At 38.6% G+C, this 27,640-nt stretch overlaps 1 protein-coding gene across 1 annotated transcript; it reads right to left on the bottom strand.

Annotated features, from left to right (window-relative positions):
- Window positions 1–974: 974 nt before the first annotated feature.
- Window positions 975–20,881, bottom strand: LOC143721273 (mucin-2-like; the record flags this gene model as incomplete). Its single annotated transcript, XM_077211559.1, has 27 exons — window positions 20,629–20,881; window positions 17,312–17,573; window positions 17,091–17,205; window positions 15,562–15,652; window positions 15,265–15,386; window positions 14,901–15,126; window positions 14,221–14,346; window positions 13,563–13,677; window positions 13,130–13,274; window positions 12,892–13,005; window positions 12,289–12,355; window positions 12,050–12,187; window positions 11,792–11,956; window positions 10,414–10,508; window positions 10,177–10,303; window positions 9,542–9,797; window positions 9,398–9,450; window positions 8,782–8,882; window positions 8,529–8,680; window positions 7,939–8,077; window positions 7,722–7,826; window positions 6,990–7,169; window positions 6,620–6,859; window positions 6,374–6,530; window positions 6,116–6,244; window positions 4,648–5,092; window positions 975–4,485 (listed from the first exon to the last, which is right to left on the bottom strand). Coding segments are annotated over exons 1-27 (7,449 nt in total), but the record flags the coding sequence as incomplete, so codon positions are not given.
- Between the last annotated feature and the right edge of the window lie 6,759 nt (window positions 20,882–27,640).

The raw sequence follows: 27,640 nt of genomic DNA, 5'->3' as shown, positions 1-27,640 counted from the left end.
GGTCTTGTTGTTGTTGTTGTAGGAGGCTTTGTGGTAGTTGTAGGTTTAGGGGTAGATGATGGGGTAGGTCCTGGTGTTGTTGTGGGAGGTTTTGGTGTTGTAGTAGACTTTGTGGTAGTCGGTGTAGGGGTAGATGATGTGGTAGGTCCGGGTGATGTTGTAGGAGGCTTTGTGGTAGATGTCGGTGTAGGGGTAGATGATGTGGTAGGTTCTGGTGTTCTTGTGGAAGGTTCTGGTGTTGTTGTAGACTTTGTGGTGGTCGGTGTAGATGATGTGGTAGGTCCTAGTGTTGTTGTAGGAGGCTTTGTGGTAGTTGTCGGTGTAGGGGAAGATGATGTCGTAGGTTCTGGTGTTGATGTGGGAGGTTCTGGTGTTGTTGTAGACTTTGTGGTGGTCGGTGTAGATGATGTGGTAGGTCCTGGTGTTGTTGTAGGAGGTTCTGGTGTTGTTGTAGGAGGTTCTGGTGTTGTTGTAGGAGGCTTTGTGGTAGTTGTCGTTATAGGGGTAGTGGATGTGGTAGGTTCTGGTGTTGATGTGTGAAGTTCTGGTGTTGATGTAGGAGGCTTTGTGGTAGTTGTTGGTGTAGGGGTAGATGATGTGGTAGGTCCTGTTGTTGTTGTAGGAGGCTTTGTGGTAGTTGTAGGTTTAGGGGTAGATGATGTGGTAGGTCCTGGTGTTGTTGTGGGAGGTTCTGGTGTTGTTGTAGGAGGTTCTGGTGTTGTTGTAGGAGGCTTTGTGGTAGTTGTTGGTGTAGGGGTAGATGATGTGGTAGGTCTTGTTGTTGTTGTAGGAGGCTTTGTGGTAGTTGTAGGTTTAGGGGTAGATGATGGGGTAGGTCCTGGTGTTGTTGTGGGAGGTTTTGGTGTTGTAGTAGACTTTGTGGTAGTCGGTGTAGGGGTAGATGATGTGGTAGGTACGGGTGATGTTGTAGGAGGCTTTGTGGTAGTTGTCGGTGTAGGGGTAGATGATGTGGTAGGTTCTGGTGTTCTTGTGGAAGGTTCTGGTGTTGTTGTAGACTTTGTGGTGGTCGGTGTAGATGATGTGGTAGGTCCTTTTGTTGTTGTAGGAGGCTTTGTGGTAGTTGTCGGTGTAGGGGAAGATGATGTCGTAGGTTCTGGTGTTGATGTGGGAGGTTCTGGTGTTGTTGTAGACTTTGTGGTGGTCGGTGTAGATGATGTGGTAGGTCCTGGTGTTGTTGTAGGAGGTTCTGGTGTTGTTGTAGGAGGTTCTGGTGTTGTTGTAGGAGGCTTTGTGGTAGTTGTCGTTATAGGGGTAGTGGATGTGGTAGGTTCTGGTGTTGATGTGGGAAGTTCTGGTGTTGTTGTAGGAGGCTTTGTGGTAGTTGTTGGTGTAGGGGTAGATGATGTGGTAGGTCCTGTTGTTGTTCTAGGAGGCTTTGTGGTAGTTGTAGGTTTAGGGGTAGATGATGTGGTAGGTCCTGGTGTTGTTGTGGGAGGTTCTGGTGTTGTTGTAGGAGGTTCTGGTGTTGTTGTAGGAGGCTTTGTGGTAGTTGTTGGTGTAGGGGTAGATGATGTGGTAGGTCCTGGTGTTGTTGTGGGAGGTTCTGATGTTGTTGTAGGAGGTTCTGGTGTTGTTGTAGGAGGCTTTGTGGTAGTTGTTGGTGTAGGGGTAGATGATGTGGTAGGTCCTGTTGTTGTTGTAGGAGGCTTTGTGGTAGTTGTAGGTTTAGGGGTAGATGATGTGGTAGGTTCTGGTGTTGTTGTGGGAGGTTCTGGTGTTGTAGTAGACTTGGTGGTAGTCGGTGTAGGGGTAGATGATGTGGTAGGTCCTGGTGTTTTTGTGGTAGGTCCTGGTGTTGTTGTGGGAGGTTCTGGTTTTATTGTAGGAGGCTTTGTGGTAGTTGTCGGTGTAGGGGTAGATGATGTGGTAGGTCTTGGTGTTGTTGTGGTAGGTTCTGGTGTTGTTGTAGACTTTGTGGTGGTCGGTGTAGATGTGGTAGGTCCTGGTGTTGTTGTAGGAGGCTTTGTGGTAGTTGTTGGTGTAGGGGAAGATGATGTGGTAGGCTCTGGTGTTGATGTGGGAGGTTCTGGTGTTGTTGTGGTAGGTCCTGGTGTTGTGGGAGGTTCTGGTGTTACTGTAGGAGGCTTTGTGGTAGTTGTCGGTGTAGGGGTAGATGATGTGGTAGGTCTTGGTGTTGTTGTGGTAGGTTCTGGTGTTGTTGTGGGAGGTTCTGGTGTTGTTGTAGACTTTGTGGTGGTCGGTGTAGATGATGTGGTAGGTCCTGGTGTTGTAGGAGGCTTTGTGGTAGTTGTTGGTGTAGGGTAAGATGATGTGGTAGGTTCTGGTGTTGATGTTGGAGGTTCTGGTGTTGTAGTAGACTTTGTGGTAGTCGGTGTAGCGGTAGATTGTGATGAACCTTGAGGTCCTCCTGTAATAGGAGTTTTTGTTGTTTCAGTAATTATACTCATCTTTTCAGTTGTTGCAGACTGTGATGTTGTCGGTGTAAGGGTAGATGATGTGGTAGGTCCTGGTGTTGTTGAAGGAGACTTTGTGGTAGTTGTTGGTGTAGGGGTAGATGATGTGGTAGGTCCTGTTGTTGTTGTAGGAGGCTCTGTGGTAGTTGTCGGTTTAGGGGTAGATGATGTGGTAGGTCCTGGTGTTGTTGTGGGAGGTTCTGGTGTTGTAGTAGACTTTGTAGTAGTCGGTGTAGGGGTAGATGATATGGTAGGTCCTAGTGTTGTTGTAGGAGGCTTTGTGGTAGTTGTCGGTGTAGGGGTATATGATGTGGTAGGTTCTGGTGTTGATGTGGGAGATTCTGGTGTTGTTGTAGGAGGCTTTGTGGTAGTTGTTGGTGTAGGGGTAGATGATGTGGGAGGTTCTGGTGTTGTAGTAGACTTTGTGGTAGTCGGTGTAGGGGTAGATGATGTGGTAGGTCCAGGTGTTGTTGTTTGAGACTTTGTGGTAGTTGTTGGTTTAGAGGTAGATGATGTGGTAGGTCCTGGAGTTGTTGTGGGAGGTTCTGGTGTTGTAGTAGGTGATGTGGTAAATATTGTTGTTGTTGATGGTGGTGGCGTTGTACAAATGAAACAGCAGTAAACCCGTATTTCATAGTCAACACATTTATAGGGGCGGAAATTCTGTTGTTCTTTCTTACACATTAATCCATATGAAACATTGCACTGGGCAACTTGTTTTGAATTATGAATATAATCTTCAAAGCTCATGTTAGGTTCGCCCACAGCTCTACATTCAATATCTTCTGGCTGTTCACAGATATTTTTTCCACTTCCTGCAATATTTTCATAAGTCTCCAAGTCATCCCCACCTCCAAATACAGGATTATATACATTAAACCATTCAGACCACTCGCATATAAGACATGGTGACGTAGTCTCAGCTGTTGTTGATGAAAATGTGGTAGTTGTTGGTGTAGGGATAGATGATGTGGGAGGTTCTGGTGTTGTTGTAGGAGGCTTTGTAGTGGTTGTCCGTGTAGGGGTAGATGATGTGGTAGGTCCTGGTGTTGTTGTGGGAGGTTCTGTTGTTGTTGTAGGAGGTTCTGGTGTTGTTGTAGGAGGCTTTGTGGTAGTTGTCGGTGTAGGGGTAGATGATGTGGTAGTTCCTGGTGTTGTTGTAGGAGGTTCTGGTGTTGTTGTAGGAGGCTTTGTGGTAGTTGTCGGTGTAGGGGTAGATGATGTGGTAGTTCCTGGTGTTGTTGTAGGAGGTTCTGGTGTTGTTGTAGGAGGCTTTGTGGTAGTTGTTGGTGTAGGTGTAGATGATGTGGTAGTTCCTGGTGTTGTTGTAGGAGGTTCTGGTGTTGTTGTAGGAGGCTTTGTGGTAGTTGTCGGTGTAGGGGTAGATGATGTGGTAGTTCCTGGTGTTGTTGTAGGAGGTTCTGGTGTTGTTGTAGGAGGCTTTGTGGTAGTTGTCGGTGTAGGGGTAGATGATGTGGTAGGTCCTGGTGTTGTTGTGGGAGGTTCTGGTGTTGTTGTAGGAGGCTTTGTGGTAGTTGTCTGTGTAGGGGTAGATGATGTGGTAGGTCCTGGTGTTGTTGTGGGAGGTTCTGGTGTTGTTGTAGGAGGTTCTGGTGTTGTTGTAGGAGGCTTTGTGGTAGATGTCGGTGTAGGGGTAGATGATGTGGTAGTTCCTGGTGTTGTTGTAGGAGGCTTTGTGGTAGTTGTCGGTATAGGGGTAGATGATGTTGTAGGTCCTGGTGTTGTTGTGGGAGGTTCTGTTGTTGTTGTAGGAGGCTTTGCGGTAGTTGTCGGTGTAGGGGTAGATGATGTGGTAGGTCCTGGTGTTGTTGTGGGAGGTTCTGGTGTTGTTGTAGGAGGTCCTGGTGTTTTTGTAGGAGGCTTTGTGGTAGTTGTAGGTGTAGGGGTAGATGATGTGGTAGGTCCTTGTGTTGTTGTGGGAGGTTCTGTTGTTGTAGGAGGTTCTGGTGTTGTTGTAGAAGACTTTGTGGTAGTTGTTGATGTAGGGGTAGATGATGTGGTAGGTTCTGGTGTTATTGTAATAGGTGATGTGGTAAATACTGTTGTTGTTGATGGTGGTGGCGTTGTACAAATGAAACAGCAGTAAACTCGTATTTCATAGTCAACACATTTATAGGGGCGGAAATTCTGTTGTTCTTTCTTACACATTAATCCATATGAAACATTGCACTGGGCAACTTGTTTTGTATTATGAATAAAATCTTCAAAGCTCATGTTAGGTTCTCCCACAGCCCTACATTCAATATCTTCTGGCTGTTCACAGATATTATTTCCACTTCCTGCAATATTTTCATAAGTCTCCAAGTCATCCCCGCCTCCTAATACAGGATTATATACATTAAACCATTCAGACCACTCACATATAAGACATGGTGATGTAGTCTCAGCTGTTGTCGATGAAAATGTGGTAGTTGTTGGTGTAGGGGTAGATGATGTGGGAAGTTCTGTTGTTGTTGTAGGAGGCTTTGTGGTAGTTGTCGGTGTAGGGGTAGATGATGTGGTAGTTGTCTGTGTAGGGGTAGATGATGTGGTAGGTCCTGGTGTTGTTGTGCTAGGTTCTAGTATACATTCCTCCACACAGATCTGATTTTTTTCATCATAAATAGGCTTATCCTCTGGACATTCTGGATAACATCCTGAAAATAATAATTATCATGAAATCATGAAAAAAAAAATGTATCCTTCGGGATTAGAAACTTTTTCCTTAATGTATCTAACTGGACAAAATGAGAAACTATTTCAAAAGAGTATACAAACAGGCACATTCTAAAATTTGAAACATGAAAAATCTCAGTAAAAAATTACATCAGTGTGCCCCAGTTTATAAATTAGATGTCTACCAGGACATTAAAGGTCCTTGCACACTGAGTCCGAAATTTTCGTATGCGTTTGTTCGTATTCGTCTTTCGGTGGCTCTAAGTTGTCAAAACACCTCTCAAAATGCTTGCTACGGATGCGAAAAACACAGAAAATGTCATGGCATCTCTTATTGAGAAAGTGTTTGCTATATAATCATTGAAAAAAAAAAAAAATTCTTAACTTGTTACCAGGGCTGTAAATGTGTGGGTACATGGTGGGGCGGAGTCCAGGGAATGAATTTCGAGGGGGGATGGTGCTCAAGTAAGTTTTTAGGAAAATTAAAGGGATTTCTATCTTTTAATCACTCAATAGCTTACAACAGCGAAATTCAGAATCCAAATTCAGAGCAAAAATACAGTGCAATAAAAGATAATAAATAAATGCAGCGGAGTATTCTACGGTTGGTCGGCAATGTTGACTTTCGTTATTGGCTATGATATATGCAGGTTGAAGCCAATGGACATCCTTTCTTTATCAGAATAAATGTTTGGAGGAAGCATTAAATATGTTAAATGTTTTTTATAGATTATAGAATAATTTAAATACATCTGACAGGTCATTGAAAGTAATAAATACATTTTTCCCAGCCATTTCCATCCGTTAGTTACTAGGAATTAGAAATAATAGTTTTTTTCGAAAAAAAACTTTTCTATTACTTTCCACCAAAATGTTTTTTATTTAATTATTTTATTCTTTGAACCATTTCCAATCCCAGTTTAGCACTAAATATACGCTAAGGCCTAGAGATATCCAGTGTGTGTAGACTCAGTCTTCAGAAATGCAAACAAGTGTGCACTCACCTTCCAGGTTGGGTAAAGTGTTATTGCAAATACCATCAGGGTTGAAACAGGTTTTGTAGCAAGGTGTATGACAAGGACTGTAGTGCCATGTGCATTCTCCTGGTTCATTGTAGTAATCACAGTACACAGCTAACAGAGGAACATAAATATAAGTATGAACATGTACAAACAGACTAAACTAAATGCAATAAAATGGCAATGCATTGTTCAAAGAAAGGTTACAGATTTAAGATGTGCACTAGAATTAAAGATGCTTACGGCAGATCTCAGGTGTTCTCCAAACGACACAAACACCTGCGTCATTGCAAGCTTGAGCGTAAGCTGCCACAGCTGTACAGAAGCACTCACAATCTCCACCTGCATCACAAGCGCACGAGTCCTTCACACAGTTCTCATAATATGGGTTTGGATCCACCTGTGGAAACATGTTATGATGTTGGATTATTATATACCACATTACAGGAAACTTCAATTTATTAGCTCAAAAATGCTTTCCATCTGTACCTTGTTATGGCAGTCTTTGAAAGTAACTTCCTTTATGATGCTACATTGTATTTTTGCCCATGTCTCTCGATTGGGGGTCTCAAGGCACGGGTTAAAGTCTGGTTTTGCATCAGGGCAGGTGCTTAACACTTTCCAGCTGTCCACAAACTCAATTACATTTGTAGTTGGCAAATTTCCCTGAGTGGTAAAGTCATCTTTTCCATTCCCATTGAAATTTCCACACAAGCCACAAACGTCTCCCTGCGAAAATATAACGAAGCACAGAGGTTGCGCTACAAATAAATTATGTTGAGGGACCTATTTAAATAGTCTGGAAATGTCAGTGCAAAACATGAAAAACTGCAGAACATGATTCATGACTTCAACTCACCCTGTGCTGAGGTTGCAGAATGATGCGGACGGTGGTTTTGCGGTCCCACAAAATTGTCAGTCCGATGTCAGCATCAATGACAAGGTACATACCAACGTTTCTCTCGTTGTACTTGATCTTTGGACCACTTCCAGTATCAGTGGCTTTTACAGTCCCATCAGAAAGCAGTAGCCAAGTCCTCTGTGTGTGAGAGAAGTTAGAAAAGAAAAAAAAATGACACTGTATGACAGATAAAATTAAAGAGTCATGAAACACCCCATTTCAGCACAGGTCAGTTCTCAAAACAGATATTGCATCCAGTGACTGACATTCACTTGATATTGCTTTTAAATTTTAAAGAAAATAGGGCAAAAATCCTTTATTGGCCTTTATAAAAGCCTTTATTTTTAAGTGAAAAATGTATGTGTCATCATCTTATACCATATGTAAAAATGTTAACATGCTGAACAGCTTGCTTTAGCATTTAATGACCCTTTAGAACAGAGATAGGCAACGTCGATCCTGGAGTGCCGCTGTCCTGCAGAGTTTAGCTCCAACCCTAATCAAACACACCTGAACAAGCTAATCAATGTCTTCAGGATCACTAAGGCTAAAGGCAGGTGAGTTTATATCAGGGTTGGAGCTAAAATCTGCAGGACAGCGGCACTCCAGGATCGACGTTGCCTATCCCTGCTTTAGAAGCATCTTTTATTTGACTCTGAATGAGCATGAGACCTATGCCTGCAGCCTTACCCCCAAAAGTATCCCTACAGCCTTTGAACAAGTGGTTCCTGTTGTTCCACAAGGCATGTTTTCGGTAATCACGTGAAAATTGCCAGTTTTATTTCCACACTTATTCTGTAAAACAAGAGAATGTGACCTTTTACCTCCTGAAGCATAAGGTTTATTTGTAACTTTATTTTCATGAAGTCTCTGACCAAATGCTGTTGTGTCCACCCATAGCTCATACCTGAGCAGCAATATAACTGCAGTCTCCCCTGAAGCCAAATCTTTGCTGATCGAAAGTTTTATAGTGTCCGCTGCCGTATATAGTGCATATGCCTGGACACTTATTATGTGTACATTTCCATTTTCCCTTTTGACAAGTGCTGCAAATATAGAGGTAGACTTAAATCTTGTCATTTTACAGTATAATACTAATAGATCATAAAAAGCTAATTAGTGTATTAACTCATTGTTTAGTTTTTTATAGCAATTTAACTTCAATGTGGCAATGGATTTTGTTTTACGCAGGGTTACTATCGTTAACTAAAAGAATAAATAAATAATAAATATTTTAAAAAACTTTTTATTCCAGCTATTTGCAACATTTCTAATTTCCGTATAGTTTAACTAGTTTAGTACTAAAAATAAATGAAATTGAATAAAAACTATATAGAAAAACAAAAACAACTAAAATGATAAAAACCCACAAACCCAAAAATTACTAAAACATTAACTAAAACGAAAATGGAAAATATATCAATTAAAACTAATTCAAAATATTAATAAAAAATATAATATTATATTAATGAAACTAAAATAACTGTTTTTACACACCATTTATTGCAATCTACAGTTATCTCAGATCCTGGTGCATAAAACTGTCCATCATGTTTACATGGGCAGTTATCCGGTTTAACACAGTGTCCTCTGCCATCATCCAACAGACCGAAAGGACACTGGCAGCCAGATTGACAGTCCAGCGAGAACTGGAAAGATGGGAAGAAAACACAAAAATAAGACCACCAGCAAAATCAAGCGATCGACTTTGGGAAAGAAAGAGAAGAGATGCTGGAAACTATGGACTCACACAGTCAACTTCCTGTTGCGAACAAGTCTGTGCACACTCCAATCCATGTTCATCTTGGCCTGCTGTACTGCAGTTGAAGAAAACCTTTGGAGAGGAACATCCTGCAGAAGACATCAGACACAGATGCTGCACCATTCATGTACTTTTTATATCAGAAATCATATTTAAAGAACGTTTACAACAGATGTTGAGCAATTTACTACAATGTACTATTAGTGCTAGACTGATACAACAAAAATATTTTGAAAATTTCTAATTGGTTGAATTATTAGTAAATATATAAACTAATTTATAATTGTTACTTTTGTATTTATTATTATGTAAAATTAATTTTATTGCAGAATAGTAATTTACAATATTTAAATTAACTTGCGCATCATCATTTATATCTGCATTATATCAATTAAAAAAACCATATCAGTTGACCACTGTTTAATGTTGTTTGTTGGTTTTCAAACCCTTGGTTAGAAAGTTAATTCCAGCTTCACATTTGACAAGATAACTCTATAAAGCCTTACTAACAGAAGCCATGATAGCCCTGTATTGGTGATAGTAGTCCATGTAAACCAAAAGCATACTTATTTAACATGCAGTAGATGAAAGTAATTTTTCATACCAAGAATTTGGGTTTTCCAGGAACGACAGTGGAACTTTCCATTGATGCAAACACTGGACAGAGAAATAAGATCAAACTGTCTATTAAATTTAAAGTTTGTAGAGTTCTAGGGTACTAATAATAATAATAATATCATCCACTTACCAGTGTTCATCCCTAATGTTGACAGACTTGCCGGGATGGATTTTCTGTCCGTTGTGGTAACATGGACATTTTTCCATAGGCACACACAGTCCGTTCTCATCCTGGTAGAGTCCATCTGGACATGCGCATCCATCGACAGGCACAAAGTCAACACTGCAGCTTTGGCGCTCAGAGGCGAGAGAAAGACAGGTGCGCTGGCAGCTCTGCAGCTGATAGGAGTAGTTCTGCGAGGCCGGGCAGTTCTCTGTATACTTCTCTGTGGGGATCAGTTTGAAAGGAATGCGTTGTAAAAGTGCATGTAGCAAAATGGCAAGTATTCTTCTAATCTTCTAGCTTAAAAAAGGGGTTACAAATATGGACATCCAAAAATGAATAAGGACATATGAAGGATGCCCTTCCTAAACTATAAAAGCATCTATAGATATATTTTATATACTTATATATTGTGTGGAAAATAGTGAGTATTATATTATTAAGCCATGTTATTTTCAAAATTAAACAATCAGCTTTCATATTATCATTGTACTAAAACTAAAACAAATTAATTTTTACTTTTAAAATATACTTTTAATATTTTTTATACTGAAATTTTCCACAGACCACAACCTGGCTTGAAAACCCTTTATCCTTCTTACCACACACAATTCCTCGCCAGCCTTGGAGGAATATTCCTTTAGCTGCACAGGCCCGAGCGTATGAGGAGAACACCGCACATAGACATTCCTCACTCTTCTCACACGTACAGCTGGAGAATTTGCATCTCTGAAAACACATAGACATGTTGTGTCACTGCTTATTATGAGAAGTTGGGCGTCATTCATTACAATAAGGAAAATTGTACAGTTCTCAAGGTTTTCTGTTTCAGATCATACTTTGTAGTAGCTGTCTGGATTGACAGTGGTGTGACATTTGGCAAAGAGGCTCTCCTTGTCCTTCATCTTGGAACACCAGTGCTCAGCAAAGTGCTCTAAAGGCATCATAACATATGGTATTTTATAAAAAAAACTCTTACTTAACAACAAAATGCATGTACAGTATAGTAACTTAAAAGTTCCACCAGCTGATGTTAAAGGGATAGTTCACCCAAAAATGAAAACTCTGTCAGTATTTACTCACCCTCATGTTGTTCCAACCCCGTAAGACCTTCGTTCATCTTCAGAACATGAATTAAGATATTTTTGATGAAATCTGAGAACTGGATCACTCCTCCATAGGCTTCTTAAGGGATTGACACTTGCCAGCCCCGGAAAGTTATTAAAGACATCGTTAAAATAGTCCAAGTGACTACAGTGGCTAAATCTTAAGTTTATCAAGCGACGAGAATACTTTTTGTGCGCAAAAACAAACAAAAATAACGACTTTATTTCAACTATTCATTTCCTTTTCTATGGGCCTCGAGTCAGTTAACTTTGTGTAATTGCGTAGAGCTACGTCACACGTAGGCTCACTATTGGCCGACGCTGGTCATGTGTGTGATGCGTGTGACGTATAACAACAGAAGCTTACGCTATTATACTAGTGAACTGACTCGAGGCCCATAGAGAAGGAAATGAATAATTGAAATAAAGTCGTTATTTTTGGGGTTTTTGCGCACAAAAAGTATTCTCGTCATTTGATAGACTTAAGATTGAGCCAATGTAGTCACTTGGAATATTTTAACAGTGTCTTTAATAACTTTTCGGGGCTGGCAAGTGTCAATCCCTTAGAAGCCTATGGAGGAGTTATCCAGCTCTCAGATTTCATCAAAAATATCTTAATTCATGTTCTGAAGATGAACGAAGGTCTTACGGGGTTGGAACAACATGAGGGTGAGTAAATACTGACAGAATTTTCATTTTTGGGTGAACTAACCCTTTAAGTGGCAATGCTTGCAGATACAAAAGTGAAAGTATACTATATCAGATACAGTATGTATAAGTGTGGTTTTCGGTCACATGAGAATGCACAGTGGTGCTCCTGCCACTTTAAAGGGAACCCATTATGCCCCTTTTTACAAGACGTTAAAGTCTCAGATGTCCCCCTCAAAATACCCCACATATCATTTATTATTCCACGTATTATTCCATTTTAAAGTGGAAGGAAAAACATGCTGTATTCATACATGTATCTTTAAATGCAAATTAGTAGCTGCTCCCTGCCCCTCTTTCCAGAAGAGGGCGGAGCCTGTACAGCTCGGATACTTTGCCAAAAATTGAAACATCTGTTTGGTTTCGATTACCATACTGACTTCGGATGCAAAAAGTCTCTCACCGCTGTCACTGCTGTAGGAACAGGGGTCATCCATCCTCTCAGAACGGTCGGGGCAGTTGGACTGGGCCTTCCAGGCATTTGCGAAGGAAACCGCTGTACCCTCCACCACTCCCTGAGGGGTCTTCAGGTCATCACACAGCACTTCGTTAAAATTTCCACAGAGACCTGTTCAAACACACAAATGGCACACCATTGGCTATCGTGATGGATTTACTTCTTAGTTCAGATTTTTCTTGCTTTTTTAGACAGAGGTCTCACCACAAGTCTTGCCCTGGAAGATTTGTTCCACAGTGATGTACACCTGCATAAGAGGCACCAGCTGTATCTGCACTTGCAGACCAAAGGTGGTCTGAAGCATGATGTGAAATGATGACGGCCTGAACACAGTGAAGTCAGCTGGAACAAAAGAGACAACGAGTTTGAAAAATATTTTGTTTATATCTTTAGCATACAGGCTTTAAAGCACAGAAACAAAAAAAGAGCTGCTTATTCCTCACCTGTCATGTAAGGAAGTGAAACTTCTGCATTGTGTTGTACCGTCCCATCAGCTTTAATAATCAGAGGCTGAAGAATAAAGCACACAGTCATAGTTTTATTTTGCACAACCTACATTTCTGTTTAAATGTTTGGAGTCTGAACAGTAAAGAAACAGTAACAGTAAAGTCATGCAAAAATTTACAAAATATTTAGTTTAAATCTAGTTTAAATAAATGCTGTTCTTGTGAACTTTCTATTCGTCAGAGAATACCACATCAGCGTATTAGAATGATTTCTGAAGGATCATGTGACACTGAACACTGAAAAGTCAGCTTTGTCATTACAGGAACAAATTACATTTTAAAATATATTAAAATAAAAAATAGTTATTTTAAAGTGCAATGATATTTCACAATATTACTGTTTTTACTGAATTTGTGATCAAATAAATGCAGCCTTGGAGAGCATAAGAGACTTTTGAACTTTCAAAATATTTTTTCAATAATTAAAAAAAAAAAACTTTTGAAAGGTAGTGTATTGTGTAGGCAACATCTCATTACTTGTTCATATTGTCAAATATACAAGACTTTTGTGTTGTTGTGGAAGTAGATCGTTATACACACATTTTTCTTGTCGTTGTCAAACAGCACCACAATAGATTTCAAACAGGTGTCCGTTTCATGATTAAAACAAGGAACAATCTGAGCCAATATGATGAACTTGGACTCCTCACAGTCCTACAAACACACAAATGCAAAAGTTGACTTTCACAAATTCCTAATGGATACAAGCATGGATACAAACAAAATAAATCAAAAATGCCTTTGCAACAACAGAAGATGTAAATAGTAACTACAACACGCTTACTTTTGAGAGCACATAGTTGCAGTCTCCATGGAAAGTGAATTCTTTCCCGTCGTAGGTGGTGAAGTGAGATCCTTCCTCTACTGCGCACAGCCCAGGGCCAGGAATACTCATACAGATCCAGTTTCCCTCTTCACATATACTGAATTACACAATAGAATTACAAACAGACACAGTAAACAACAAGCTTCAGATGCCAAGATAGTAAACCACACTTCTGCTGTTTTCTTATACATTTTTCCCATTGATCCTGTGTCATCATAATTTAGCATTTAGTCAGGCATATGCATTTAATGCTAATATTTTTATATACGAGTAGTAAAATACATGAGATATATAGTCACAGAATGCACTAGGATAAAAAAACAGAAGTGCTACACACATTTTACTCAGTTATAATCATATTCCTATTACAGATATGTTTAATTACCATTCTTCCTCGTCTTTACGAAGAACCTCTCCTGTGCTGTAGACGCGGTCATGCTTGCACTGACACTTTTCTGCTGGGATGCAGCCCGTGTTTGAAATGTCATCGAACACAGTTCCTATAACAAAACAGTGCATTAATATCAACTTTATGTGGTTCTTCATTTAAAAAAAACAACAACATACATTTCCATTCAAAAGTTTGGGTTTTTTAAGATTATTTTAATGTTTTTGAAAGAAGTCTTATTTGCTCACCAAGGCTAGTTTAGTAAATTTAATAGTTTAATTTATTTAATACAGTAAATACAGTAATATTGTGAAATTACTCCATTCTTCAGTGTTATCGTAATCATTCTAATATGCTGATTTGCTGCTCGAGAAATATTTCTTATCATTATCAATGAAAACAGTTGTGCTAGTTTATATTTTGGCAGAAACCGTGATAAAAAAATCAAGATTCTTTAATGCATAGAAAGTTCAAAAGAACAGCATTTATTTTAAATAGAAATATTTTGTAACATTATAAATGCTTTGTCACTTTTGATCAATTTAATGCATCCTTATTGAGTAAAAGTAATACAAAAAAAAAACTTTCTGACCCCAAACGTTTGAACAGGATGAATAAACACTATTTTTTATATTATATAAATACGCGCACTGACCTGGTGGGCAGAAGCAGCCATCGATGTTGTGTTCCTCACACAGTGTGTTTGTGTCTTTGTGTGAGCATGTGTCCATACAGGGGGAGCCACTTTCAGAATGTACCATATTGTAGGGGCACGTCACAGCTGCATGGGAATACAAGTCATACAGAGACTTACACTGTGTCTACACCGGACTCAACAGTTGTCTTGAGGCTGTCTACACAAGATGTGACAAAGCGAATGTTGCGTTCTTCGTTTCAGAACGGAGCGTCAGAAAAAAACGGAGCGTCAGTTTATTGTCTGGAAATTGTTGTGTCGCTTCTCGCCACATCCAGTATAGACAGCATCTGATTATCATAGGTTATATTTGCTTTTGTCATGTCGTGTCATAACACTCGCATCTGGTGTGAACACGGTGTTAGAAAATTAAGATTAAAAAAAAGTCGAAAACAATTTTTAATTATTACAAAAATAATCATTTCGGAACTTTTATTCTATTCTTTCAATCTTTGGATGCGTCTATCTCTATTATTATATTCTTTTTTTAAACACTAATTCAAAGAAGATTGCCTGTATTCCTCTTAATGTAGCTGTGTAAACAATAAAAAAAGAATTATAACAAAAGGATATTAAGCAAAGAAAACACTCAAGATAGAACAATCCTATAATTTCCACCAGAACTCCGTTGCATTTCTTACCACAGAACTTTGCAGTTCTCCAGGCCGGCGGAGATCCTCCAGCATGCGAACACTGACGTGAATATTCAGACAAAGTCGCACAGAGTGCGGTGGTGTCTCGGTCTTCATCTTCAGGTTGACGTGAACAGATATCATTTGTACAGGCCTTGATATATGGCTCAGGGCTCAAAACCCAGCTACAAGAAGACCACTTTTCATCCTCCAAAAGGTCTGCACAATCTGCCCGCTGTTGTGTAAAGGACATGGAAGATCTTGAACCTCAAAAGTCCATATTAACAATACTGGAATTCTGAGTTGCTGTTCTGACATAGCTGGAGTGATTAATAGTTTCATTTGGAATCAACAACTTTTTTCTGTATCTTACATATTTTTCACATTGGTCCACCACATTTTGCTCATCGATGTTTTCAAAAGGATCTTCGCAGTTATGAGTTGGGTTGGAAACTCTGTGCTTATTTCCAAACTCAGTATATCCAACCCTCCGTCCTGTATTAAATAAGATAAGATATAGACACTTGATCCTCTTAGATATTCTTAAACCACTTGGATTTTTCATCAGATTAGGAAAACATGAGGATTAGTCATTACTGTATTTGGTAATCATTATTGGGGGTCAGTTATGAACAGTAAAGTAAGAAATTAGACTGTAAAAGTAACTTACCGAATTCAATGAACTCACTATAAACTGGAACTCCATTAAAATCGCCACACAGTCCACAAGTGCGATTCGAATATTTGGAGTCAAGTTCCACCTAACACAATACCACACAAAACTTCTTGGTTAGATCATTTGACTTGGTATTTTGGGCCATTTGGACATCAAGTCAGTACTAATGATAGTTGATCAGAGTAATGAAAACACGGGAATATGGATTAGACATCACTTGTATTCAGTCTTGTGTAAAAAAAAGCCAGTGCAAGCCCTTGGTACCAGCAACATAGTATTAACTGAGGCCTTCATTATACCATGTTACTAAATTATTACCACATTCATATACCATGGTATTTGCACGGTACTCCTTTTTGTAGGTATACACCAGTGCATATTGCAAACTTGCAGACTGAAATTCACTGTTGGTAATAATCATGTTCATAAGGATACAAATGCAGATATTTCAATGTGTAACAGAAAATTGCCTTATATAGCATTTCACCTCACATGTTGCAGTGTTTTAATATGCATAATATGCTAAATCATTTACTGGTAAGTTACTCCCTTGAAAGATCTGCTGGCTGTTTTCTGTGGCGTAGGCCTAAAGTAGTTTTTCCTCAGTTAAACACAGTCGTGTTATGTAAATTATGCTCCCCCAGTTGACCATGATTGCAGCCATCGATGTAGTTATTCAAAAAAGTGCTTTACGAATATAATTTACCAAATCAAAAACTGTATTATTATAATATTTAGGTATTATAAACATAAAATGTAATGTTTCAATCACACATCTGCTTCATTTACATGATTTTGTCTCCGAAATACAAAAAAGCTACAGATGCTCTAAAAGTTCTATCAATCATTTATGTCGCCCGCGGCCCGCCTATTTGAGCGCTTGTCCAATCATCATACAGAGAAGCCTGGCGCTCACGTAGGACACTTTTTACAGTCTATGGTAGAACATTGCACAGTAAAAAAAATAATTATTTTTTCCTATCCAAAAAGCAGCAATGTACACCAAATCATATGCAGATTCATGTAGGCCTACCGTTTGATTAGTAATCTGCAGCACCACAACTAAATAAAGCCTTTTCTCCCCCAGTTTATGTTAGTTTACTGTCTGATCTGAGTGTGAGGATATAAATAAAAACCATGAACCAAGAATTAGTGGAAATAAACCATCTTTCGATTGAATTGTTTTTGTGGGCTACACACTAAAACAAGCATAGGCCTATACCGTGATCACAAAGCTGATTCTTTTTAGTGAATCATTGAGCGCTAGAAGTGTAGTCCGATTCACTAATAAATGACTCAAATGAGCCGGTTCTTTTTAGTAAATCAAAAACGTACAGGAGCAGTGTCTGATTCGTATTTTTGTATGAGCCAGTTTTATTAATCGATCGTTCAAAATAGACTCAAGTTAATGTTTTAAAATAAGTTTAGTGTATTTTAGATTTGCAAAACTTAAATCAGTCTAATATCCATATGAAAATCTAGTTAAATTTGTTTTGAACTCATATCCAGCCACATAACCTCACCATAACTGCATCCTCTTTGTTCCATGTGACAGCAATGCCCATTTTGGAATAGAGCCTGGTGTAAATGGTGTTTTCTTCTATAAGGATCCCTGAGATATGCACGGGCAGTGTTACTCTGAAAAATGAGAAAAGATTCAAATGAAAAATTGACCAAACAGAACACATTTTAAGCCTTTACTGTGGGAGCAAATAAGCAGCAGTTGTGTTCCCCAGAATCTTACTTTTCTTCATTGATCATGACCTGTTTCTCTGTCATCTCAACGGAAATGTCATTGATACTAACTGACACCCTGCTGATCTTTGGGTCATTGGTGTGTTCTGTTCTCTTCACATGAACCGAGAACTGGCGAATGAGGCTTTGGCAGTCAGACACCAGGTTATACTCGCACATGCCTGGGAACTGATAAACGTCCCCATCGAACGTCTTGAAGTGGAAGTTTCCCCACATGCTACAGATGCTGTTGACATGGTTACTGGGATAGACTGCAAAAAGGGAGAAAACAAAGATTTGCAATTTTAAAAAAAAAATAAGTTTTTAATATAGAGATAAGAAATTAAGTAGCCTTTCATAGGTTGATGAACGATATAAGTGTGTATGAGAACGAATATGCTTTATATGCTTATAGTAGTTGCATGACTTTATATCCATTTTAATGTCCTAAAGTCCGCACCAAGAAAAAAGTGATGTAAAAATTTTTTGTTTGCATTTCTTATCTCCTTATGTCGCTAGTAACCACACTCAATGTATTTTTTTTTTCAACACATCCCATAATTTTTAAAATATCGGCCTCTACCAAAAGGTCTGAGTCTCAAGGTACCATATTTTGTGACAGAAGTGATATTTGGACAGAAATTTATTAATTTGTTACAGCAGAATGCATACAATTAAATTCAATGGAATTTATGTCATTTTTGGTATTAACGCCTAAACAAAATCTCATGGGAACATCAATTTTTGTGATATCATCTTCAAATTTGGAACACAACTTGGTTAGATATATGGCTTTGATTTTATAGTAATTTTATAGTAAAAAATATTTTGTAAAATATATATTTTATATAAAAGAAAAAATATTAAGTAGTACAGTCGGATTTGATTTAATGTAAATTTAACTTCCTTTTCATTCAACTTCCATTACTTTTTATACTTTTATTTTTTTGAAGTGCTTTTACTTCAGCAATAATCTGCTGAGTGTTTTCTTTAAAACAAGACCAAACTTAGGTCTTTATTCCAAAGCATTCTTGAATTACAACCAAGTTTTAATAGTGCACTGTAATGTCCATTCTCAAAAAGGGGGGTGACAGTTAACCGTTATGTGCCAAATTAACCGTTTGGTTGAGCATGTTTTTGAAAAATTATTAAAAACATACTTAATTTTTTCATGGCACCAAGTAACATAATTTTGCAAAGTTAGGGCTCTTACAGTGTAATATGTAAAAAAAATGCTTAGTTGCAAAATTTCACCAAAAACAGTCCACATGGGTGGAGTGATTTATTTGTTTCTGACATCCATGTTAGAAGTGTTGTGACAAGTGCTGTTGATTGACACTGTGACATCTAGTGGATTTTTTTAGCATAACATACCTCAACCAGATGGTAGAGATGGCTCAAACAGTTTGAGTTAAGTTAGGTACTCCTCTCAATAAAATATAGTGACTCAAAATGTGCTCAACCATTTGGTTGAGCAGACTAAAGGGGTTTTAAACACTAATTTGAATTACAATTGACCCTTCGCTAAGCCCCGCCCTCCCTAGTTACTGTTGCTACGCCTGTCAAGCTTTCGTCTGGCACGTCTATTACAGTGTGTATGCACCGGTGTCAGACATTCCCAATGAGATAATTAGTAATTTTTGGCGAACATGTGAAATATCTGAGAGAGCAAGACAAAGGGGACTGCAGTATGCTTTCGAGCGATATATCCACGAAATAATATGCAACCGATTAGCGAATAATTTCATTCAAATTGAAGCTAAAGCCTATAGTCCCAGCGCAAGCAGCCGCCGCCTCATACGCTGACCATTCAAATGGGAAACACACAGCTATTTTCGTGCACAGCAGGGTAAGTGAAATGTTGAAATAATCTAATAATTATATATCAAACAGTTTATCCATACATTTTGTGGAATAACACTAACACCGGGTGAGCCGCGTTGAGATTGCGTTAAGGTTACTCAGTCAGGGGTAACGTAGTAGGCCGTCGATTAACAAAATGCTGAAATATATTTTAAAGTATGTCAGTGAGCCTCCGTCTTGTCTTTAATCGTCTTATTTTACGTTAAAATATATGCATTATGAACAAAGAACAGTCATTATTTCCAACTTCCAAGCAATAACGTTATGTGTTTTTGTTAATCCTGTGGACATGTAGTTGTGAATGTGGTCTCCCACACTGCTGATCCACGCACATCATTTCTCCTCTTGGCTTTTAGATTTTCGGGAAGGAAAAAAATTCCACTCCCCCCGTCCAAATTTTTAGGATACCGGGTATCAGATTAGCACAATCCATACGCACAACGCTTCGGCATGTTTCACTCGCCCGAAAGCTTGCCAGACCTCCCGCGCCTAGTTACGGTTGCTAAGACACGATTGGCCAGTTGCGGTTTTCGGGCGTGGCTTAGCGAACGGTCAATTACGCTTTCTGTTTGCAAACTCAATTCAAATTCAGGGATTCCTGATTTGTTAACTTTTACATTTATGCTAAAAACAAATATTGCAATCTCCGAAATTTTACAAAGATGATCAAGCTAAATTTCAAGTTATGATGAAGGAAAGTAAATGAACTTTTGACATTTTCACAACTGACAATATTTAGTAGCCTAACTTCTCAAGGATCACCAACGTAGCTGATAGTATCAGGTTCAAGTGATGAAACTATTACGTTTGCAAATGTTATCAGCTGGTTGGTTCCTTTTTTTTCCCAGATGCTGAAACTGATGCGGTTTCCAACCACAACATCATGATATTTGACAAGATAATTTCAGGTTTAATTGATTTTAAAACACATTTCAGATATTGGATCTTGAGTATTGAAGCTGACAAGTGGGATATCGACTGTCAATACTACTTATTAATTTAAAAAAATTAGTCTTATTAAGAGGACACCAAATGGTCTCTAAATTTTTTTAATATGATTAAGTATTAAGTCCTTTCTGATCATTGTTTAGTTGCAGTAACATAATTCAATTCATAAGAACAGGATTTAGACAAAAAATAAATTAAATTAAATACTAAAACAAAATAAGGAAACCCTACTCAATAACCATTTTAAGTATTGAGGTTTTTAACTAAAAGTTAACTCATACTCTTCTTTGAATGAACCTGAATTAATTAAATCATTTCTGATTGTTGTTTAGTTGCAATCATATAAATATATATACATATATCAAATATGAAACAAATTTAATAATGTAATACAAGGAAATAATATAATATAAGGAAATAATGTAAACAAATATTATGTTAATAAAAATAATTAAAACCATTTTAATAACATACGGGACACCGCCCTGAAGAACTCAAGAATAGTTAAACTCTTACTGTTCTTTGAATGCACCTGAATGCCGGTAAGCGCCAGAAGTAGTATGCAGACTGCAGATGTTCTCCACTCCATGGTGGGAGGTGAGAAAGGTCTACAGGTACTGTTGGGTTCCTTTTCTTACCATCTTTTATATCATTTCTTATTTACCACCCTGCAGGGAGGGTCTACCAGGCTTCGCATGTCACAGAAAAAAAATGCTGACCTGGTATTACAAAAGTCCAGTGATGGCATTGTGTGTGTGTGTGTGTGTGTGTGTGTGTGTGTGTGTGTGTGTGTGTGTGTGTGTGTGTGTGTGTGTGTGTGTGTGTGTGTGTGTGTGTGTGTGTGTGTGTGGAACTGTGTGCGGCAGTTCCTCGGCCTCTTTGAACAACGTTTGATGAAAATGTATGTAATGAATTTCATATTTACGGCAGGGTGTGAATAATTCACAGCTTCTGTGTACATGTGTGAGGAGGATTAGTAAAAATAACATTCACTACTAAAACCACTAAAATAAATATACAATACATGATTAATAAACCATTTAGCACCTGATTTGGGGAATGAAATGAAGACTAATGGTTAAAATGATTGTCTTGTGTAAACACTTAAAGTCTTTAGTGTCCTATGCGGACATATGGTATGAATTTCTCAAGTAGGATATGATCATAAATGTCAAATGAATCAAATTTTCCATCAAGCTGTTTCTTGAAAAGGTGCAGCCAAATGCCAGTACATTTCAAGTGACCACGTATGATTGCATGCGAGCTTTGAACATCCTGTCTGTGATGCAGACAATTTGACGTTCAACATCTTTGCAGGTACACAGGTGTGTCTCAAGCTCCTGAATGCCACCTGTGCTTTCGCGAATTAAAACAAACTAATCATTGACCATCTGGCAGCGGTCATATCCTGATCCTTTTCTAGTTAAAGATTTTTGCCTTGCGAGAAATGTGATGTCATCCATAACTATTCATGGGTATTTTTTAAATAATGCCTGACCCTGTGGACCTTTAGAAATATGATTCATTCAAATATGAAACCATTTGTAATCAAAAGGCTTTACAGTATTTATACAGTAGTAGATGAGTCAAAAGTTCTGAAGAATTTGTAAAAAACAAACGAAAAAACAAAACTAATTCTATATGGATTTTAAAGGTTCATTAGGTAACTTTTAAATAAACAAAACTGCATTCATTTTGAGGAAGAACATTGTTTTGGTTGTGTCTGTGTGACTGTGCATATGTTTTTTTTCATTACCAGATAAAAGTTAGAGCGATTATCCAACAACTGCTTGTAACACATTGAATACTAGATGGAAATAATCTTAAAATGACTAGCTGAAGACATTACTGTAGCTAAAACCATTAATATAGACACGATACTTCATTGAAAATAAATTCCAGCACAGCACTACAACAACCCATAATGAATTGACCCTTTGCAGTAGATAATGCTTCAGAGTTACAATTTATTAAAATTACTTACAATTTATTAAAATTACCTTAAGTTAACATCTGTTGAGCAACCGCAATCTCCGGATCGTTTTTTCAACATTTCAGGTACCAAGTGATGAGTGCTGTGTTTTACCCCAAAGTTGAACATTCTTCAACTCTCTGCGACTAGTAAAAATGCCGGTATTTTTCCATTATTTTGTTTTCTATGGGAGCGCCAGCCGTTTTTTAGTGGTCGCCGAGAGTTGAAGAATGTTCAACTTTGGGGTAAAACGCAGCGCTTATCACTGTCACTTTTTACCCAACCGTCCAATCAAAGTGGAGCAGGGGCGGGACAAATACAACACCGACCAACCGCCACATTCTGCTTGTTCAAGGTCAACAAATGACAACAACAAGCATAAGGCCGTGTGTCCACCAAAGCGTTTTTAGTCGGCTGAAAACGCTGGACGCTCTGCTGAAAACGCCTAGCTGTGGGCGCTTGAGAGCGTTTTGGCAGCGCTGCGTTTTTTCAGTTGAGACGATTCGTTGCTATGATACAGAATATCCGCAGCACACTTTACTTGTAACTGATTTCGCAGGTAATTTTGTTTCATACTAAAAATTTATTTTTTCATCCATTTTGTTCGGTTAGCTCTGCTGGTTGACGTCCTTGTACAGAAAGAATGTTGTGACAGTTGGTCGTGTGGTATTTGTCCCGTCCCTCCTCCACTGTGATTGGACGGCTGTGTAAAAAGTGACAGTGATGAGCGCAGCGTTTTACCCAAAGTTGAACATTTTTCAACTCTCGGCGACCAGTAAAAAACGCTGGGCGCTCAGCGCTTGAGCGTTAAATACACGCTCAGCGCCTCGTTACGCTCATGGCGTTTAAAAAACGCGGCGCTCCCATTGAAAACAATTGGAATTTTACGCCAGCTGCGTGAAAAAACGCTTTGGTGGACACACGGCCTAAGGATGTGTGTCCACCAAAGCGTTTTTAGCCAGCCGAAAACGCTGGATGCTCTGCTAAAAAAGCCTAGTTGTGTGCGCTTGAGAGCGTTTTGGCAGCGCAGCGTTTTTTCAGTTGAGACGCTTCGTTGCTATGATACAGAATATCCGCAGCACAGTTTACTTGTAACTGATTTCACAGATAATTTGTTTCATACTAAAAATAAATTTTTCATCCATTTTGTTCGGTTAGCTCTGCTGGTTGACGTCGTTGTACAGAAAGATTTTTGTGACAGTTGGTCGGTGTGGTATTTGTCCTGCCCCTCCTCCACTGTGAGTGGACGGCTGTGTAAAAAGTGACAGTGATGAGCGAAGCGTTTTACCCAAAGTTGAACATTTTTCAACTCTCGGCGACCAGTAAAAAACGGCGGGCACTCAGCGCTTGAGCGTTAATTACACGCTCAGCGCCTCGTTACGCTCATGGCGTTTAAAAAACGCGGCGCTCCCATTGAAAACAATTGGAATTTGTGGCGAACAGGACGGCCGAGGGACGTGAGAGAACGCCGCGAGGCCGGTGGTGCGATTGCTAATGAGCAACACCTGTGAAGCACACCGGTCTCGCATCTCTCACGGAGGAGCGGAAGCATAAAGGAGGAGCGACGACGTTGATGATCGAGAGAGGAACAGGCCTGTATTTTAGTTGTGTTTGGTTTTTGTATTTTATTTTAGCCAGCAGTCGTCCGCGAGGGGCTGCTGGCAGTTATTTTTATTTTCGGTAGCCAGCAGTCGTCCGCGAGGGGCTGCTGGTGGTATTTTTGTTTGTTTGTTTTATTTTAAATAAAGTTTATTTAATTGTTCGCCGGTTCCCGCCTCCTTCTTCCCTGAACATTGCTACAGAATTTTACGCCAGCTGCGTGAAATAAACGCTTTGGGCCGTGTGTCCACCAAAGCGTTTTTAGCTAGCTGAAAACGCTAGGCGCTCTGCTGAAAACGCATGAGAGCGTTTTGGCAGCGCTGCGTTTTTTCAGTTGAGGTGCTTCGTTGCTATGATACAGCAATATATTCCCTTTTCAAGAATATGTTAAAAAATTGATATGAAAGCATTCGCCTTATCCTTGGAATAAATGGTGAGAAGTATTAACGATGAGATCGTTATGCAGGCTTGTAAATAGTGTTACAAAATTACCTCAGGTATCCAGCACTAGTTTCCACAACATCCCACTAAACACTGGACGTCGGATAGACGTGCAGATCATGTCTATATTGGGTCCGTCAGTCCATGACCAATTCTGGACATTTAGTCGACGTACAAACTAGGTCCATTATTTGGACGTCCAACCATGACCCAACTTGGACGTCATGTTGACGTTCAACATTTGATCTTTGAACTGGGTCATTTTTTTGGACCTCATTTGGACGTCTATTACAGGTGCAGGAAATGTACATGATTAATATGCAATATTTTTTTATTTACAAATATCAGCATTGTTGTTATCAACATGATTAATGCATATGAATACAGATTATTTATAATTATTTAAGATAATTTTCCAAAAACTCCATTTGATCGTCTCAGCAGCAGGTGATAACTGGAGACCCATATAGGTGTAATGCTGTAGTTCAAACAGTAGAGCGTTGGTGCTTGCAATGCCAAGATCATGGGTTTGATTCCCATGGAAAGCAAGAACTGATTGGAATGTAAATGTGTAATGCAATGTAAGTCACTGTGGATAAAAGCGTCTGCCAAATGCGTAAATGTAATACATGGTACAGAAAACATGTCCTCCACCCTTTTGAAACATGGGACTACAGTTATAGAAGTTTTATAGAAACGACGTCTAAAACTAGTCTAAATTTTATGTTGAAAAGACATCCAAAAACGACCACATTTGACCCCACGGACGTCAACATTAGACGTGCAATAGATGTCGAATAAAGACGTCGCCTGGCGTTACAAAACAACCCCTTCAGTGGACCGAAATTGGACGCCCAAAATTGACATAGAATAGGGTGACCATATTTTGATTACCAAAAATCAGGACACTCGGCCCAGCAAACATATACTCAAATGATACTTGAAGTTTACTCAAAGATGCCTTATTAATTTCAATACATTTAAAGTAGGCTATGCCTCCATGGATAGAAAATGTTTATATTACAAGACACAAATTCAGATAGGCCTCTCAGAGGTTACTCAACATGCTTTATTATGACAGGTTTCAAAAATATTGAATGTAGTAATGATAGAAATAATGTCTCTTCTGTATTAGAAAAATATATATATAAATAATAAATAACTAAAAGAAATACCTCCAAATTGAACAAAAATAGCTCTCACAAACTTACAAAAACGAACTAACAAAATATATTTATATCTTTAGTTTTCTTCCTCTTTATCCTGTTTTTCTTCCTCATCCTCCTTGTTTGCCCATACATATATTTTGGTGTAAAGCTGATCTTTCCCAGCAGTTTTTTGAAAACCAGGACATTTTCATCACTTTATAAAAAACAGCCAGGACGGCCGGGACAGGACGTGAAAACAGGACATGTCTTGGGAATACAGGACTGTTGGTCACCCTAACATAGAAAAGACAACACTACGACGTCAAATTGCTCAGTGGGATTGTATTGCTTCCTTTGAAGTTGCAGTGAAAAATGAGCTGTATAACGGCGTTAACTAGGCGTTGTTTTTATTCCACTATTGACCTTGTTTAGCTAAATTCACTGTAAGAATAGATTGATTATACACTGTTTAGAAGCACTGGAAACGTATCTTAGATGTTAATAGCAATGCTGTTAAAATGTTGTAAATGCAACAAACTGATATTGATTCATTCACAAGTACGAATAATAGTCTTCAATAGAAGACAACTATCTCAAGTGACGGATTCTCCCAACTCCGCTCTTTTTTAAGGATATCGTGCACCCAAAAGCGGCTTCTTCTTTTGATGTTTTTGTGTAACAAAGCAGCAGCAGGTCATCCATTTTCACTACTTTGAAACCACAGCGCGAGTGCGTGCGTGCTTTGAAATAAAAGGCCGTTATAGTTCGTTGGTGTGGACGCGAATATAGTTATCGTTATAGTTATAGTTCTCGTTCTTGGTGTGAATGGCCCTGACTTGCCTCGCTTCCTTGAAGCGAATGACTTTGCAGGCAGAGTTCGCGCACGACTAGGCCTATCTCACGAAACTGATTTCGGAGTTTGGACAGACTTATAAGGCAGTCAGGCAGCATAACGGTTTAATGATCTACAACAAAATAAAGCGAGCTTTGGTGAGAACTAAGCAACTATTTAATTATTATAACAGTAATCGCTCGTTAGAAATTACATCAGAAGCGGAAAACGTTGCATTTAGGCCCTACACACAAACTGACAACCAAACTCAACTTTCAGACTCCATCTTTCCTTTCTCAATCTCAAATTGAAATTGACTAACGTTACAGATTCTCAACTATCACACAATGGAAAGCACAGTACGGGATTGTGGGATATCAAAGGCAGTGGAGGAAACAACATACAACTGCTGCCGTCAAATATCAATCAGATGAAGGCATCTCAGGAGACAGGAATTCAGTGAAGCTAACATAGGATTCGGACGTGCCTTAATTGCTAGCAATATTTTTAAGTTTTCGGAAGCAGCCGAAGTAGTAGTAGCAACTTTTTTTCTAATTACAGATTTATTTATTTTTAATTAAACTTCAAACAAACAAAGTCAATGTTCAGTCAGAACATCAACAATACATAAACGCATATAAAAACAGACAGACAGACAGAGGGGGAGGCTATAAACATTAGGCCTATAGAAAATATTAAAGGACTCAAACAGAAATATTTTATATTATATTATTATGTTTTATATAGTATATATATATATATATATATATATATATATATATATATATAATGTACTCATGTTGTGTATATAATTATATACATATATAATATAATTTTAATCACACAGCAGTTATAAATATGCATTCATCTGTTAAAATTTGATCATAATTGAAAAATGTTATTTTCCTTTTCAAATTGAAACACCTTTTTATTTAAAGGCTTATGAACAGCCTAATATCTGTAATTTAACTCAAAAAGGGAATATTTATTAGACATTTATTACCTAATTTATTACTAGACACAGTGGAGAGGAAGGCAGGCCATCAGACAGAAAGTAAATTTGTAAATCATTGTTCAATCAACAGCAAATATCATAATTTGCTGATATTGAGAGCTGCCCAAGCATTCAAACAACTTCTCTCAGTAGCCCAAAAGTTCCTCCAAAGGCAAACATCAGGTTTTTGATGCGTATGTAAAGCGAGATGATGGCTCCACCTTTTTGTGGCACCGCAAACACAAGTGTTGACAATCTAGAAGAAACAGCTGTTCTTCAGAAATACTCTTACATAAAACAGGGCACATTGTTGGCAAAGGGAGGGAAAAAGCATATAATATTAATCAGATAAACCAACACTGCTGTAGTGCCGTGAGTTTCTATTGACACTGCCTCATTTGACATGAATGTTATGTATGTATAGTGCCTATAAGTCAAGACTGAAGTACATTGACTCATTAATCAGAAGTACTGAGTTCAAGTCAGTTCAAGAGTAATTCCTAGGAAAGTGTAAAATCTGACCATTGAGTTGAGGACAAAAG

This window comes from Siphateles boraxobius, unplaced genomic scaffold (assembly GCF_051911475.1).
Source record: "Siphateles boraxobius isolate OS27281-9 unplaced genomic scaffold, OSU_SipBor_1 65, whole genome shotgun sequence".
NCBI lineage: Eukaryota > Metazoa > Chordata > Actinopteri > Cypriniformes > Leuciscidae > Siphateles > Siphateles boraxobius.
The sequence above is the reverse complement of the archived record's forward strand: the minus strand, read 5'-3'. Positions and strand labels throughout refer to the sequence as shown.